Source organism: Netta rufina (assembly GCF_964035555.1).
Source record: "Netta rufina genome assembly, chromosome: 1".
Taxonomy (NCBI): Eukaryota; Metazoa; Chordata; class Aves; order Anseriformes; family Anatidae; genus Netta; species Netta rufina.
Window position 1 is genome coordinate 103,869,077 of NC_140123.1, and position 17,112 is coordinate 103,886,188.

Genomic DNA, 17,112 nt, shown 5'->3' on the forward strand with positions numbered 1-17,112 from the left:
AGACTGTTTTTCAGGCTAACACTCAGTGCTTTGCTAGATGCAAAAAAACAAGCACAAATGTAAATTACAGCCCGCCACTTAAAAAAAAATACATAAATCCACTAGCAATTATCAAGATGATGACGCTAATCTTTTCATATATAAAAGAATAAAACGCCCCTGACTGAATTACAGCTCTGGATTCAATTGAAGGGTACAGCTGACATCTACAAGACAACAGTGGAGCTCAGCTATTTCTGTGAAGCTCCAGGAGCCCAAGCCGAAACTACAGGAACATAATTTAAATTCATTAAAAACTCACCACTGCGCAATACATTTCCCCGTATTTCTCAAAGCTGGGTTGTTACATGATTTAAACAACCATTTTCAACATTATTTGCCATACCATAAATAACGGAGAAGAACATTTCCCCTCCCTTGTGGAGCATCAGGTGCTGATCACTGGAGACAGGATATTAGACTAATTGGTCAGTAGCTTCATCCATATGGTAGAAAGCAAGCCATGCCCGAGACAGGCTAAGCCAAGGCATGCTGAGAGCCTCAGGAAGACTCCCATTGACCTCACAGGGTTTTTGGATCAAGCCCATGTATGTGAACATTAGAGATGAGCCCACTCTTGTGACAGGAGGACCTGTTTCTAGAAAGCGTGTTTATATTGCAGAGGTGAAATCAAAATCATCCATTTAGGAGAAACACAGTTCTTCCACTTTCATAAGGCCATGGCTTGCAAGTACCTGCCTGTTAGTTCCTACCCAGGGCTCACCCCACAGGCACAGACTGCTGTTTGTCAACTCCATCTTTGTACCGGGCACGTGAAACCACCTGCAGGTTGGCAAAGATGACCCCTGGCCTCTGCTCAGACTTACCAGGGCATGGAACGAAGAGACTGAAAAGATTCCAAGACGGCCCATTGCAACTTTAGTTGGACGGCTGGCAAAAGCAAGCAGTCTTTTAGGGTTTGGGAGCTCCCCTCCTTGGAGACTAGCCAAGTAACAGCGGTACCGAAATAGATCCATCTGGAACTGCTCGAGATTCTGTTCCCAAACGAAAATCTGCATACAGCAAAGATTGAGTGAGATGCAGAAATGGAGAGAAGGAAGAACACAGTTGTAAATATCTTGAAAAAAGTCTACTGTTCCCAGCAATATATCTTTTTTTTTACCAGTGGTGATCTCATTTTCAAATTAAAGAAACTTTGATTCACCTTCTTTCTCACTCTCCCCTACCCTCCCAATCCCCTGAAGGAAAAAAATATTTTTTTAAAAGTTTTCATTAGATGTTAAACAATTTTTTTATGTTCAAGGCAAAAATCTTCTCCTAGGACAACTGCCCCTTTGATACAAAGCTAATTAATAGGATTAAAATTTCATTTTTAATATTCTTTGTATTATTTGATTCTCTTCTGAGCAGTCCTAAGGGTTCTTTCATGCATCAATGGCAGCTGAGAAACAAAAAGACCCAGAAACACCCAATTCCACCAACAGAGCACCCCAAACCAGCAGCTGCAGCAGCAGCACTGCTGTAAGCATCAACGGAGCTGGCTACACTTGAAAAAGTGCAGTACACTGGGAATAATTAATCTTATCAGTGGAAGAGCACTGTAATCAGTCTGTGTGAGGACTTATTTAAATAATTCAAATTGCTGATCGGAAACAGTTTCAAAGTGTTTAGAAAAACTCCGTTATGTAAAACGAGAGACCGCTTTGCCCTCTCGCTGTGACTGACAGCTTTTGAGAGGAGCCCTGTGAGCGGTGGCAAGCATCTCCCCCCTCTCTCACGGGCGTCTAGGCCGTACAAAATCTCTTCAGCTTAGCGCGTCAGGGCCCTGGCCGCTCCCTATAGTTTGCATTACAGGCACATTTGGCAGCCGTGGTAAAAGAGCTACAAACTAATGAAGCAGGCACCATATGTTAGTTTCCTAAAATAAGGTGCCGCTGCAACAGTGGGAGAGACATCTGCTCTAGGCTCTCTGCTTCTCAAACACAACTACGCTGTCCACTTGAAGTCAGAGAGACCGGTCCCAAGGGGCAGCGAGCGCTGCAGCCACGAGGCCAGCGCAGACCCTGACAAGGAGCAGAAAGCAGGGATGGCTTCTTCATCCCATCTGCCCCTGGAAGAGCCAGCCTCTTCCACGCTGAAGATAATGCCAACTGCAGCACTTGCTGGTCTATGACCAGTTGTTCCCAACAACATTCTGACGTGCGGTAGCCTCTTTACTCCCCAAAGCCCTCACTCAACCTCTGCACAGCTGGCCAAATCCCTGGTTTTGTTATTTGTTTCCTCTGCTGTACCTTAGCACACGTTGTTTGGAGAAACAGTGTGGCTAGGGCAGCTGGCACCACCATCCTGCCCACACACGTCCTGTCCGCTCAGGGGAGCTCTGCCAGCACACACGTGGGGCAGAGAGTGAGCAGACAGATGTGCTGCTAATCTGAAGAAGGCCCTAAATATTTGCTGGCCCTAAACATTTGGGGCATTTCCCATAAGCAAGCGAGATTACTTGATCCAGTATGGTCTTCTTCTTCTTGGAGTCCGTCACTGAGGACAGCTGCATTTCACCCATTTTCTTCATCTTCTCATCCATATCGATCTTCTGCTCCAGCTTCTTTATCTCCGTTTTCAGGAGCTTGACGGTGTCCTCTTTGTGATGCTGCCTTGCCACTGCAGTTGCACAGGCGGAATGGATCGCGGTGATCCAGTTCTCGAGCTCCGTCTGGCTAGAGGTCTGAAGAGAAGGGAAGAGGGGAAAAGAAGTCAAGATCCTCTTTGCAATTGATTGGAGATTAACAAACGCAATTCCGAGGAGTTCCCTTTCCCTTTGATCTTAAGAATGAAAGCCTTAAATCCACTTACGAGAGAAGTAATAAAAGACCTTCATTCTTGAACAGGCCGTGCTTAGCCTAGCACCAGGCATTCAGCACCCAGAATTACACCTAGATCTGCATCTTGCAGCTGTACAGTGTTTTCCAGCAAGTTCTTAGGAATTACCTTCCTTGTTCTACGCAGTGTTGCCAGAACTTGTAGCTCATCATTTAATTACATCTTCTAAACTCTCAGTTCCTTAAAGCAGAAAATGCTGCAGTCTATGTGCTCTTCACAGTACGGAGAGCTTATCTGGCATGCAATGGTTAATAATAAATTAATGGCATAAAACCTGACCGTGATATCTGTTACCGACTTTATTATGATGCAGACAGAGAAGCTTTCCCCTTCTGAAGATCCCAAAGCTCTCTGAAGATGACCCTATTATTATTAAAGTCGAGTTCGTCATAATTTTTATGGCTCTGGCACTGTCCCTTCCCAAGCATGTGTATGATAGTTTGGGAAAGGGGAGCTCTTAGTCTGGGGCATGGGACACCATTAAGTTTTTCTGGAAGAGCGATATTCTGATTAGAGGCTTTTGACACAGAAAGAAAAATACTTCAAAGCATTCCTTTTCCAGACTTTCAAAATAAAGCATAAATCTTCTCAGCCTTCTTGCTAAACCTCAGTCCTTTTTACAGTGCATTGTAAAACAAAATTTACAGCCAACTCAGGGTTGCAGCAGACTGGCTCTGAGAGTCAGCTTTTCGCAGTAATCATACCAGTACTTGGCTCATGGCTGCAGAAGTAGCAAGGTGCCAAACCACCTTGTTCTAATTAAACTTTCTGATGATACCTGCTCTATAAATAGGCAGCACAGTATGACTCCTCCAGTTGCTAGCATAGATGAAGAAGGTCATCCTCACAGCTCTCCTTGCAGTCACAATTAACGGCAAAGGCTGTGCCTTCCTGAAGCCAAGGAGAGACTCCCACGGAAGCACAGCTCTGGAAATCACTTATGTCCAGACCAGAAATCGGGATGATGTTCCCCAGACTTCTGTGGGACAAAGTAGGTGAAGCACACCTGTCCGAGAAGGACAGTGCCTTCCTTCACTCAGATTAGGAGTCCTAAGCAGAAGACAGGGTCTATACCAGAAAGTCTGCTCTTCTACTCCTGTTTTTCTTGTCTTCTGTTGGCACCATACAAAGAATGTTGCTTAAATTGGGCAGGCTTCCTGCCCAGGTAGTACTACTAACAGGACTCATTTATAGATGGAGGCTTACAAGGTCTTACTGCCAATGCTGAAGACATACTGAGCCCTCCTTGCCGAGGAGTTTCAGCTGAAATTAGAGAAATATTTGCAGAATGGATTATACTTTGCCTACAGTCAGACAGTGAAACTTAGCCCCTCCTAGAGGAGAGGGTGCTACTGGAGTTGTAATGAGATGGTATGTTTTGTTAGCTCCTGGCACAATCATAACAGCAAGAGGTCATATTTTTATTTTATTTTCAAATATTATCTGTATGTTAGATTAGTTTTCATCTGGGCTTCCTTGGGGGAGGGAAAAAGAAGGATCTGGAAAGGATTTTAGGAGCTGAAGACCCTTCTGGCAGATGAGTAAGCAAGGGGAATCACTGCTTCTCAACGGAACAGACCACATCAACAAGCTGCAAACATCTGATACACAAGTATGTGGTGTCACAAGTTGCTCGAGCTCCTGGAAAATACATGTGACATCCGCAAGTAATGGATTTGTGTAGGCATGATGAGAACTGACTGAGCAAGGAATAATAGTGTAGGAGGTATGTGATGTCTCTAGGTGCAATGCAGTGGGAAGGCTTGTTACAAGATGTCCAATATCTGTACGCATCATAAAGTAACCCTATTTTTCTCCCGAACTATACAGTCTGCACAGAACTGAAAGAGTCTTGTTCAAGTCTGGGGTGCCTCTTCAACACAACCACTACTACAGCCCTGTGGGGATGTACGGGTATGACATTAGTAGTTAATAACACCGCTGAACAGCCACACATGCTTTGGCTGCTCCGTGCACAGCGGAGCAAGCCCTACAGCACCGTCGCTCACACTTTATTTCCACCACTATGGCTGATCTCCCCAAATTCATCCCTTCTTCTGCTTCTGCTTCATTAGAGTTGCATGGGTTTCACGACAGAGCAGACTCATCAAGAAAAAAATTCCACAAGGCAATCTATATTATTGCTTTTCATTTGAAAAGGTTCGTTTTTGCTCTTTCCCACAAAACTATGTAAAAATCTACCCATGACATAATGACACGGGGATTTTAATGAATAAGAAGGCTGTCTGTTGCCACAAAAGAAAGGTACTGAATGTGACATTTTCACTATTTTGCATCTACCGGCATTACTTTTATGACAATTACGGTTTTTCCTTGGAAAACAGCAAGGAAAAAAATTTACAACTTGTATTAGTAGACCAGGAGGAGGTGGTGTTTGATGGCATTTCCAATACATACTGAGAGCATAAACACCATGCTTACTTCCTAGGTGAAGCTCTCCAGATGGCAAAAAACATTTACCCTCTCCAAGAAAGGCAGGAAGTAAAAAGGGACAATGCAGGATTCTACTCTTGGGTAAGGAAGAATCAGACTGAGGCAGCAGAGAAGCGAGTCCACAAAATGAAAAAACAACTAAAAAAAGAAATCAGTGTGCAATCAGATAGTCATTCTCTTTGATACATAAGCTAGCATCACCTCCTGAGTCAGCAAGGATTTTTATTTTACACTAGTTCAAGAATCTAGCCTCTTGTTTAAGACAGCTGAGAGGATCTGTTGAGTAATTTTAAAGATTTGGTCTGGGATGCAGTGGGGTGATGTCGGGAGGGCGTATCCTACAACAGAGAAATTCTACTTAAAGAAGGCAAGAAATTTTACATTCACAGTCACTGGAAATGGAAATGAATAAATAAGGGATCCCTCCAGTTAAGAACATTAAATCCAAAGATGAGGAAATGGCATCATCTCAACACAGGCTGGCAATTACAAATAAGAGCATTACAACTTGACTAGTGACAACTTGCAATAAGAAAGTGGAATGCCCCCCCTAAAAATCACTCAAGAAAATCTAGTTACCAAAAAGAAAAATTGTTCTTAGTGAAATACATCAGTTAATGCTTGGTCTTTGATACTGAGTTCTGCATACTTACTCTACGAAAGTCAGACATTTCTATTTTCTGATTTAAAAACAAAACCAAACCAACATTCCCATTCAGCGTGCTGTCAAACATCAGCACAACGCTGCCTGATGTCTGCATGAAGAAGGAACAACTGGATCCTGCACAGCCATCAGGAATGAAAAACACATCTGGAGTTTCAAACACCCCCTCACGCTCAAAAAGCCTCTTGGTCATGTAAACCCCCTGAGCCTCTCTCCAAGGTCCCACCTTCAACATATGTCTCTTTCAAGACACAGAAATGTGACGGCAGTTAAGGCACTGTTCTGTCCCCTAGATGGTAACTGGCCTGGACTGTGTGTGGTCTATAACCACGCTGCCAAACAATGCAGAATTCCCCAATTTTTACAGGGATGTATGATTTTTTCTCAATTCTTACTTTGCACCAACCATCTATACAAACAGGGTCCTGTCAGGCTATAAAAACAGCAGATCTGACAGTGATTCATTCACATGTGGTGTTGGGTCTCTTGTCCGGCCTTTACAGAATCTATTGTGTCCTTCCTCTTGCACTGCCAGAGGAAAATCCCAGACCTACTGGAGTCAGCAGGATTTTTCCACTGATTTGAGTCAGAGCTGAGATGTCCTCCCTGGTCTGTGGGATGAAGGAGAGAAAAAGAAAACAACGATGTAAAACGCTCGACCTGAACCAACCTGGAAAAGGAAAGCGTCCCCAAGGGAATTGCTGAGACAGAAAACAAAGTCCTTCTTGGGGTGTTCAGGTACCGCTTGCACGATGCTGTTTTCCACCCAGACAGCGTGCTTTGGGATGCTGTTGTGGTCAATGCCAGATCTGCCGTCGGTCTCATAAAAAAACAATGTGCATCCTAGAAGAGACAAACAGATATTAGTAAGCAGCACATTGAAATGCAACAGTCACCCTGCATCTATTCAGTGCTAAAACTCGGGATTGTAAACCATCCGTCAAACTGTCGCGGGGCTGAGAGAGGATTTGTCAGGGCCTGTTCGGGCTGTCAGCCCCGCAGCAGAGCGCACCGGCAGCGGCCCAGCTGGCCCCTCACACCGCCAGCCTCGCGGTGGATCCACCTGAACCCCAGAGCAGCCATTTTGTTTGCCCCACGACTGCTAAAACAATGGCAGACGTGAGCAAGGAAGGTCACGGGCAGTCATATACAGCCCTGGATGAGAAATGTAGTTAAAAATCCCTCTAAGGGGGTTGTCCTCCTCCTTGCTGTCCCGTGAGGAGACCGAAAGGGAGATGCAGGCTGCGAGCTGGCCCTGCTGAGCAGCCAGGCCCCCGGCAAGCCTCAGCGCCCTGCCTCAGCCTCCTGCAGCTGCTGCTTACCGCAGTCCCTCGAAGGCAAAACTCGGGCTGCTTAATTACTGTATGCAGATGAATAACTGGAAGAAAAATGGACTGGAATGAGCTGTGCTCACTGCAAGACTGACGTACACACACACACACAAAAAAATAATCCTTATTGTAACATTTCAGCTCTGACTCACTGCGATACGGCCAAAAACAAAAACGCATTTTAGTCAAGGACAGCAAAGAACCTGCTGGTTTTACAAAACAATCTTTACAATTCCCTGGGAAAAAATAAATAAATAAAAATAAAAAGGTAGAGCAAATCTGCAACTATAGGGTCTCCTCTCCCTGCAGCCTCCCAGCCTAATCCACAATTGTTTAAAGCTGAAACTGGCACATTGTTTCTCTGCCACTGGAAGCAGCCCTCTTGGTGCTAAGTGATGCCCTGTTACCCAGCCTCTCACAAAACTATTTGCAGCCAAACAATAGCAGCTGGTGACTTCAAAGCTGCCTTTAAATACTAACATCATTAAGGCACAGCAATCCAAGGAGCAAACACTCAACTGGAGTCAAAGCACTTTAAAACAACATCGCCCCTCTGCTCATCCTTCCCCTTTCTCCTCCCAGATGTCCCTTTGTGTGCCTGCCCCTCACAGCAGGACCTTCCTGCCATGGGGCCAGCTCCCAGGAGAGCAGGGCTTCCCCTGCCTTCCAACCTCAGCTCCTCTTTTGTCTCCCCAATTTCTCCAACCACTGCATGAAGAGCTCTCCCATACCATTATCTCTGGGTTTAAACTAGCACCACAAATGCTCTACGTGAAGGACAGGACTTCAACCAGGCTTTGTGGCCTGGGAAGCCGAGGAGGCGTCTTTGATACATGCGTGCCATAATGCAAGCATGTCAACAGCTACCAAATAAAACACTCCTCTGAAAAAAACAGGACTGTTTCCTCATGCTTGCTACTAATTACACTGAAGCTGACGATGGCTTTTTTTAGGAGTTAGGCTACTGATTTCTTCCACCGCTGAAATACCCATCCCACAGGATACAATGTGGACACCCGTCTGAGTACACACGTGCTCGTTCATGTGCTCCGTACCTTTCAGGGAAACCCAGTAGTGCTTCCACTTCCTGCGCGTGGCCGACTCCACTTTCTTGTTCTTCTTGTGCACCAGGAAGTTTTTCACCGCCAGGGCGCCGGCTTTCCGCACCGTGCCCTGGGCAGCCGTCAGGAGGATGTCGGACTGCCCCGGGGAGCTGAGGGTGCCGCTGCTCTGCTCGTCGCTGAGGGCCGAGCCGGCCTCCTCCAGGTTCTCGCTGTTGGTGGTGCTCATCTCCAGCTCCCGTCGGAAGTTCTCGTACACCCCCTGGCGAAGCCCGTCGCCCGTCGAGCTGCTCCCGCTGTCGCTGCCGATGAAGGCCCGGCTGGCCGTGGGCGAGTAGCTGGAGTTGGTGGCATTGGAGCGCCTGGACAGGAGGTCGGTATCGGTGGCTGCCCCCTCGATGCCGCTGTCGGTGAACTCGCTCCCCTCGCCCGCATTCACGTCCTGCATGCAAGAGAGACACGGCATGAGGCGAAGAGCCACGTGCCTTGTGGAGGCACAAACAGAACCCGAAATTCGCAGGTCACAACACACTTCGCCACACTGGAGGTGCCTCACAGCTTTCTCCTCACAACCAACACCTGGAAGAGAAGTTATGGTGGGCAGACCTTCGAGCACAGCCTAAGGAAGACCAAACACAGCGGCGCGATGGCAGGGAGCACCTCTTGGGCCTCGGCGTTTTGGAGCACACCACGCGGCGCCACTTGTTCACATCAGGCTAAGGCAGCAGCGCTAAAGGTTTACCAAAAGGAGGATAGATGGCAGCAGAAACTGGCGGCGTCGAGCAAAGCAGCAGTCAGCCCATGCGTTTTGAAGAGAAAACATTGACATTGGACGGTCACACCTACAGCTGAAGATACATTTTAGACATCCTAAGGCTGTCATTTCCAAATTATATAACTACAAAGGTACCTTTTTTTTTTTTTTTTCTCTTCTAATAAGTTAACACATCTGCAAGTATTTGTTTCATTTCTACATCCCAAATCCTGACGATGAGCAATGACCCTGTTGTGACAGACCCTGCAAAAATGCCGCACCAGAAGGCAGCTCCTGGTCCCCCAGAGCTTGCAGTTGGAAGGCAGAAGGGACACAAACAGGATTGTCTTGAGCAACAAAGGAAGCGACACAACTGAATTTGGGTTTCGAAAGGCTGTGCACAGGTGGCTTAGCTTGCCCCATGCAACACGGCTATTGCCCAAAAGGGGACTTTAAGGGACCTTGTGGCGGTCAGCAGCCAAGGGACAAGCAGCCCAGGCTGAGAGCAGTAGCCTAATTATTACCACCTCAGCACCCAATTTGTGGCAGCTTTTGAAGGAGGATGAATAAAGGCCAAGACCTGTACATGGAGACAAATATCCCATGGTTGATATTCGGGAGAAGAGGGACCCAGGGAAGAAAATGCAACGAAGTGGGAAACAGCCAAAACAGGAATTTCGGCCTCTACCACTCCTACAAAAGAGGCTAGTGCTCGATTTACAAGTTAAAAACAAAACAAAACGAAAAAAAACAGGGAGACTCTGCAAAGAGGTGGCAGATTGCGTTATTTAACTCGAGAGAAAACAAACTTGTAGGTGTTGACTTGAGCAGAAGTCTTCGGCGGATCCAAGAGCAGCTCTGCAGAAACCAAGAAATCCTCCACCGAACTCCGAAATCTTTCTCCCGTGGAGCAGGAGCTGGATGAGGAAACTCCAGGGGGAGTGGAGGGGTGTTTCTGAATTTGACTAACTTACACGGCATTAATTTGTAACGGATGGGCTAGTTCTTTATAAACACCACCTCTCCAGGGAGACCTGCAGTCCAGCTGGAAGAATAACCACTTCCTTCCCCACTCAATGAGCACAGTTATCCCAGTCACCCTGGTTATTTAATGCAACACATGCTGATAGACAAGCTGTTCTGGACAGGCCAACGTTCCTCCCCTCCCACGGCAAGTGAATGAGTTGAGCAGGGCTTCCCGTAAGCGCAGTCAGCTGCCCGTACAGAGCAGTTTCCACAAACATTTTGTCCTGCTGTTCCAATACACTTGTTTTTTGGAAGCCAATTACCTTCCCATTCCTTGCAGCGCTGCAAACGAGGGCTATCTGGAGAGGGAAACGGGTGCTGCTCAGAAACCAGAGCTTACAAAACACTGCCGCGAGTGGATTTGTGCACCCCATCGCAAAAAGCCGGGTGGTGCAACTTCCGATGGCAGCACCCCGTGTGAGAGCCCGGAGCTGAGGAGCCAGGGCTGGCACAGGTGCTCCACACCCATACACCTCCAGCAATGCCCCCTCTGCCAGCACAGCCACATCAGTGTAACAACAGAGAGATGAAGAACTGATCCAGATGCCCCCTGCTTAGCGGGATGGTTAGTCAGATAACGCGACTGCCTTTTGCATTTGGTTTCTGGAGCCTTGTTCCTCTGGTATTTTTTGAAATGGAAAACGTGCGTCACTCATATAGCATAAACAAGCCTGCATGCTGCAGGGAACAGCACGTAACTGTGGCAACAAACATTATTTGAGGGTTTTGAGATTTTTATTTTAGGTAAATGACTTAATAAATATACAATCTGTCTCGGAATTATTGTATCCGTGTGGTATAAAAAGTACAGAGCTGATTCCAAAATTTCATCCAATGTTAACTTTTAGGAAGCGTACCTCGTGCTTTAACTAGCATTACTTGGTTTAAAGCCTTAACAAAGCACTAAAACAGACCGACACCACCAACAGAGAGGAGACAGCACTTGTAACACTGCTCACCAATGCACGTGCAAAATTTTGTTGATGCTCTTTAGCAGATACCGTTAATTTTTTCAATAACAGAGGTGTGCCCAGAGGTGTTTAAGCAGAGATCTGCAACGCAGGCTCTCAGGGTTCCTGGAGCCCAGCATGACACAGCCTTCTTGTGTAACCTTGATGAGACACAGCGTCAGTCACCTCAGTTTCCCTGTCCGTACATGGGAACTACCGTCAGTAAGTGATGCAAGGGCATAACAGCCTGTTATTTGTAGAAAAAATAGGAAGATGGAAAACTCAGAGTGAATGTTAGATATGCTCATAAGCTTAAATTTTAGCACATATTGCAAAAATCTTTATGATTGTTACCACAATGAAAGCAGTATGTTGGATGTGTCAAAAGATATTTTCAGCCTAATGCTGCAGTCCTGCCCCAAATCGTCCTGTGCTTGCTGCGCTCCCCTTTCCTCTGTGCAATACCCTGTTATCAAAGATGTGTAGCCATCTGATTCAAGCCCTTCGGTGGGAGGAGGGTCTGGCTACACAGAGGTCAGCAGAACGGTTCAAAACGTACAGGCTGCTAATATTGTTCGTGCTCATGAATGATGAAACGCAGCATTCACGGAGATTAGCACTTTAGGAAGCCTGCTGTATGAGATGATTGGTCTGCGGGTTAGTAGGGTTAAGAGCATTCATTACACAGGTCTTTGACTTCTGGGTTCCTGCTGTAATGTCAGCCAGTTCTCATCGGAGGCTATGAAAAGCTCTCAAGGAGCGGTTTGCATCTGCTGCGGCCGTCTCGCAGCGCTGTGATCTGCACACTGAAGGGCATTCAGTTAGGAGTTCAGCACAGAGTGCAGAGGTTCAGTGTTGTGCTGCTGCAGAAATGCGCTGAGGCTGACCGGGTAACACCCCCCAGACTGGCAATGAACCACAGCGGGTTTGACCAGCCCCTCACTGGGGGCACAGGATTATTCCCCCGAACTTTCCAGCAAGGATGCCAGCAGCACGGTGCCCTGCCCATGAGACTGACGTGGATGCAGACCCCAAGGTTTGGGGTTCAGCCGTCTGGACCTCCCGGCATGGCCACCGGGCTGCTGCCCAGACGCAAAGCGAGCGCTGTGTCACCTCCACGAGACCTATGTGAAAATTACTCACGCTTCCTGCTCAGCCTCCCAAAGAGCCCGCGGGCGATGTCCACATGTCCTCCAAGGAAGACTTAGCACTGCGCCAGGTCCGTGATGGGATGTGCCACAGAGGCTTGTAACGAAAGAGGCATTTCACTCCTTGACAGGAGTGCCCAGGTCAAGCTCCTGGAGGCTGACAGTTAGCTAAGGCACGGCTCAGCCTTCATCGCTCACCTCCCTGGCTCCTGCCCAGGCTCTCCGCTGTGCTCCGGCAGGATGCAGACCGGTGTGCGCCAGGCACAGCACAGGAGCTGGGAGACAGCTGGAGATGGCACAACGCACATTTCTCAAGCCTGGAGATTCAGGCATCACACACAGAATATAACAAATCACCAGCAATTTACCCTGGACTTCTAACTTCTATCATCAAGGGGCTCCGTTTCATTTCACTAAGTAAAAAAAATTATATTATTCAACTTCATGTGAGATCTGGGACATTGGATCCGACATTTTGCACCTCAGCAGAGACCTTGTGTTTCGTATTTTCAGCCTGGCAAACAGCTGTTTCCACACAGAGGAATACTTTTGCCCAGAGAGACTATCACAGGAACCAAACACAAGGGTGGAACTAAAATCTGTGCTGCCCCGCGTAGCCTTCCCACTGCTGTTTACCTAGCTTTGGGCCGGGGAGGGCAAGAGGGCACAGCAAGGGGGAGGTGGAAATCATTAAATTGGTCACACAGAGTAGAAAACACGCAGCAGAGAAAAGAAAGTGTATTTCCTCCGAGACAGAGGGATCTGGGAAGTCGTGGGAACGGCAGCTCCTGGCCTTCTGCGAACAGAACAGGTCTCAGTCCGCGAGGACGGCAAACTGAATACACAGGGGCTTTGTCCCGCTGGCAGGAGCTGCTCCACGGGAAGCGGGCAGAAAGTAGCATAAAGGACCCTGGCTGCAGGAGGGAACTAACCAGGATCTAGTGACCGTGCTGCCCTGTGCAGGTGCCTCAGCGGGGAGGCAGTGAGCAGTGGCACAGCGTCCACCGGGATCCCGCAACCCCACAGCGGGTGAAGAGATGGAGCAGTGGCACCATTTCTCACAGACATGCTATCATATTCCATGTAAAGGGCCCAAACCTAGACAAAGAGGTTCAGTAGACAGTAACCGAGGGAAAGAAGAGGAAAAGGTGGGTGCCCTACGCCAGGAGATGCCACACTGAATCACGAATCAGAGACAGGCTGAATGCTGTCGTTGTCACTAACACGGCAGCGAGGTCCAGCAACAAGGCTAAAACAGCCCCGGCAGCATTCGAGCCGAATGAGGTGGAATTACCACAGCCCCATCAAATGCAGAGAGCAATTTAACTGATAAATTAGTTGGGTAAAATAACAGTGAAAATATTAGCAATGCTTATATGTTTTTTTCTCGCACAGAGGGGCAGGTTCCAAGCATCTTTGTCCCCTCTTTGAGGACATTTGGTTGTGGCCTCAGCTGGGAAGAGAGCCCTGGGTGGGATAAGCCTTGCCCAGCTCTGGCTGATGACTGGACTCGTTCAGAGGGTGCTTACAGTAGCGAGGCACTTAGCGAGCTTCCCACCAACAGCACTGTGACACAGACCATTAATATGGCTTTGTGAATCACTTTCTCCTGCTTAACTGGCAGCAGATTCACGGACACTTCAGGCACATTGGACTGATTTAGTGGGAAGACTCTTACAACATTAATATAAAGAGTTCCTGATGTGGATAATAATTCCTCCTAACTTACCCATTAGATTGAAAGTCCTGGGTAGTACAAGGCGACTGATTTTCTTGGAGAGGGCTCCCTCCAAGAGGACACAAACTGTCTGTTCCCCGTCCTGTTGAGCAACAGAGCACGGAGGTGCTGACACGCAGCAGCACCCTGGCATTGCACACAACCTGTCTGGCTGCTAGTTATGCAAGCACCACCGAGTGCATTGAAAATAGAAGGGGTAAGCAGCCTGCTGGTTTGCATGCTTTTATGTGCCTGGTGTCTCTTTGAAGCTCCTGTAGAGAAGAAGATTGTCCTGATACTGCTTCTCCTTTCTTTTCAGTGCTATCTCTACCATCATTTGTTGGTTAAGGTGTTCGGTTAAGGTACAATTTGTTCCAAATCAAAATGAATTTCTTTCCCCAGACTTACTTGAACACCTGGTAATAAATACACTAGCAGGCTTATCTGTCTCGAAAAGAGTCAAAACATTACATGAAGCAGAGAGAAATCATAAATTTCATTGAAAGCTGAGAGGGAGAAATGGTTTGAAAGCTGCCATGGAGAAACACAGAAGCGACTCCAAGGCTTGCTCTGTCTGGAGGAACACCGCTCTGCAGGCTGCTACAAACTCACGGTACCGTGTCCACTAATTCCCTGTACATCTGATGGATTGTGATAACTGCTAATGCAGTAATGAACAAAAGAGAAAGTCTTTCTTGGAAAGACAGACATGGCACCCAGCAGACACTCAAATACAGGAAGGGGGTGTGCATCCAATCCATCAAGCATCTGTCAACCCCATTTCCTCTGCAGGCAGCTCTGCCTGATATATGGCCATCACCTCAGCATTACACGTGGCTCCTTGTCTCCATGTTAAGCTATTGCATTAGCTTGGTGCCTCCGACACGGGGGTTGGGAACATTTTTGGTTCACTGACCTCCTAGGCTGACATGGCACAACTTCACCCCTCTCTCTGAGGTACTCTGCAGGGCGCTCTTCACTGACTCAGGACAACGCCGTGGCATCACCCTGCAACCTGTCCATCACTGGAGGGGGAGTTTGACATCTCTAAAAGCTAAAGTGCTGGGGACTGGGAACGGGGAGGATGTTTTCATTTTGCTTTTGAATAACATGAGAGAAATCCAAGCCTGTGAGATAATGCGCAGTTAAGGGACGGCCGCCCCCTTAGCAGGAAACGGCACGAAGCACTGCCACGGGACCTGAGCAAAACAGCTTTTGCCTGGCTTTAGCACTGCCTGTTATAAAGCAGTTAATACCATGAATGAGAATCCAGCCATAACACAGCAAAGCCTCTTGCAGTGTGGTCCCTGCACGCAAAACCTTGCAGCGCAGCTCCTGACACCTGCGCGGGTTCAGGGTGGAAGCCCGCTATCCATCACCCCGCAGTGGGAGGAAGCCTCACGGCTTTTGAGCATCACGGTGCTTAATCCCTCTGTTCCCAAACGCTGTGCTGGGGACCCCCCAAAACTTACCTTGCTTTCATCCCAGTGGACCACCCAGATGAAGAAAGTTTCTGGAGGAACTGCGCTAACCGTAAACTAATGCAAGCAGCCTAAAAGTGCTCGAGTGAAATAAATGGCCACATGCCTAGCCAAAATCCTCGAAGTAAAATACGGGGTTAGGTTACTTTGTGTTCACTCGGTGCCAAGGAGAGGCAATTCTTCCTGCGAAATGCAGCAGAGGGGGGAGAAGTGGGAAGGAGGGAGAGCTGCTAGAACAGCAACTCGAAATCAAAGCCTGTCATCCAGGAGGTGTTCACCTGAACAGCCAAGTAGCTGAGGGGAGCAGGGAAATGCCTGCCGCCTGGGATGGCGACCAGTCCCAGGATCACACGCTGGAGCACTCTGAAAAGAGAGGTTTCAGTGGAGCACTTCACTGGAAAGGATCACTGCTGCAAATTGCATCCATCTAAGTAAGCACAGCCCAGCAAGCAGGCAGCTGGGGCAACCTGTCTGTGATTTTCGAGTGGAAAGTACTCGAAACTAAAAACATGCAGCACATACAGTTTTGCAGAGAGTACAATTACAGCCAGGGCTACAAGCACTTCAAATGTTTAAATGACAAATTCCCACTGTTTAAAAAAAAAAAAGACGACTGAATGGAGCTGGATCAGATATCAGGACTGCTAATTTGCTTTCCACTGGCTCCAGACCAAGAGCCGAGAAAGAAAAACAAATTAAGATCTTCGAAAGAGTATCAAAATATTTGCCAACAGAGACCGTAGCACTCCTTTTCACATGCTCCTTTCCTTGACAGTACCGGGGCAGGGTTGCGTGCTCCGAGGGAGTGCCTGTTGCTGGCTTCAAAATCTCCTGAGCAGGCAATACCTGCTCGAACGTCACCCAGCTGGGAATGGCAGGGCAGCCCTGAAGCCTTCTGTTCACGCTTTCCAGCTCAAGCTGGAGGCGTTTCCAGTTAGCCAGGCTGCAAAGGGCCCATGTGGTGGAGCCAAATGGCTCTGGTTGTTTGGAGGCACTGAGAACTCCAGCATGGGCTGCTGCGTGCCCCACACACGGGGTTGCTGCCTGTTTGCCAGGGGGCTCAGCACAGTTACTGGCTGACCAGTGCTCTCGGGTGGGATTCAGCCCCTAAATCACCTGAGCCTGACCGTCTGACTCCAGGACCTCTGGCTTTTGGGGATTTGGAGCGGGGTTCAGGCTGTATTTGAGACCTCACTGCCACAACCTCAGGCTGGAAAGCACCACGGGACCGTGCAAACAGCGGCTGGAAACAGCAGGACGCAGGCTGCAACAGAGAAACAGCAACATCTTACTTTTAGGCACCTATTAAACGGCGTGCTGTTAATTATAATTTACTGATACATGACTTTGCCGCAGTCGGACTGGCTGCCTTTGGCTCCATCTGGAGCCAAATGACTACGATTAAATTATTTGGGTCAATCTGATTAAGAATCATATTTACATTGAAAATGGCTGTCTTCTCCCAACTCCAGACTGAAACGGACGGAATTGGTTTCATTGGAGCAGAGCTGCTGGAGATACTCTGTTTGGGAAAGCCACGACCAAGGGGGGCTGTAACAGGAGGCCGTAAGGTCACTGGTGTTATGTAGAGAGCGAACAGGATGCGGGGGGAGCCAAAAGCAGAAAATGATTTCAGAAGAAGAGAA

The 17,112-nt window shown here is 47.9% G+C and overlaps 1 protein-coding gene across 1 annotated transcript in view; it reads right to left on the reverse strand.

Annotated features, from left to right (window-relative positions):
- The window catches only part of TIAM1 (TIAM Rac1 associated GEF 1), an 84,664-nt gene that overhangs the window by 56,843 nt on the left and 10,709 nt on the right, over positions 1-17,112 (reverse strand). Inside the window, exons 3-6 of the mRNA XM_084306541.1 lie at positions 8,385-8,832; positions 6,669-6,841; positions 2,501-2,725; positions 867-1,052 (exon numbers count right to left, since the gene is read on the reverse strand). Of these exons, the coding sequence (XP_084162667.1) occupies positions 867-1,052; positions 2,501-2,725; positions 6,669-6,841; positions 8,385-8,832 (1,032 nt within the window). The remainder of the gene's footprint in view (positions 1-866; positions 1,053-2,500; positions 2,726-6,668; positions 6,842-8,384; positions 8,833-17,112) is intronic.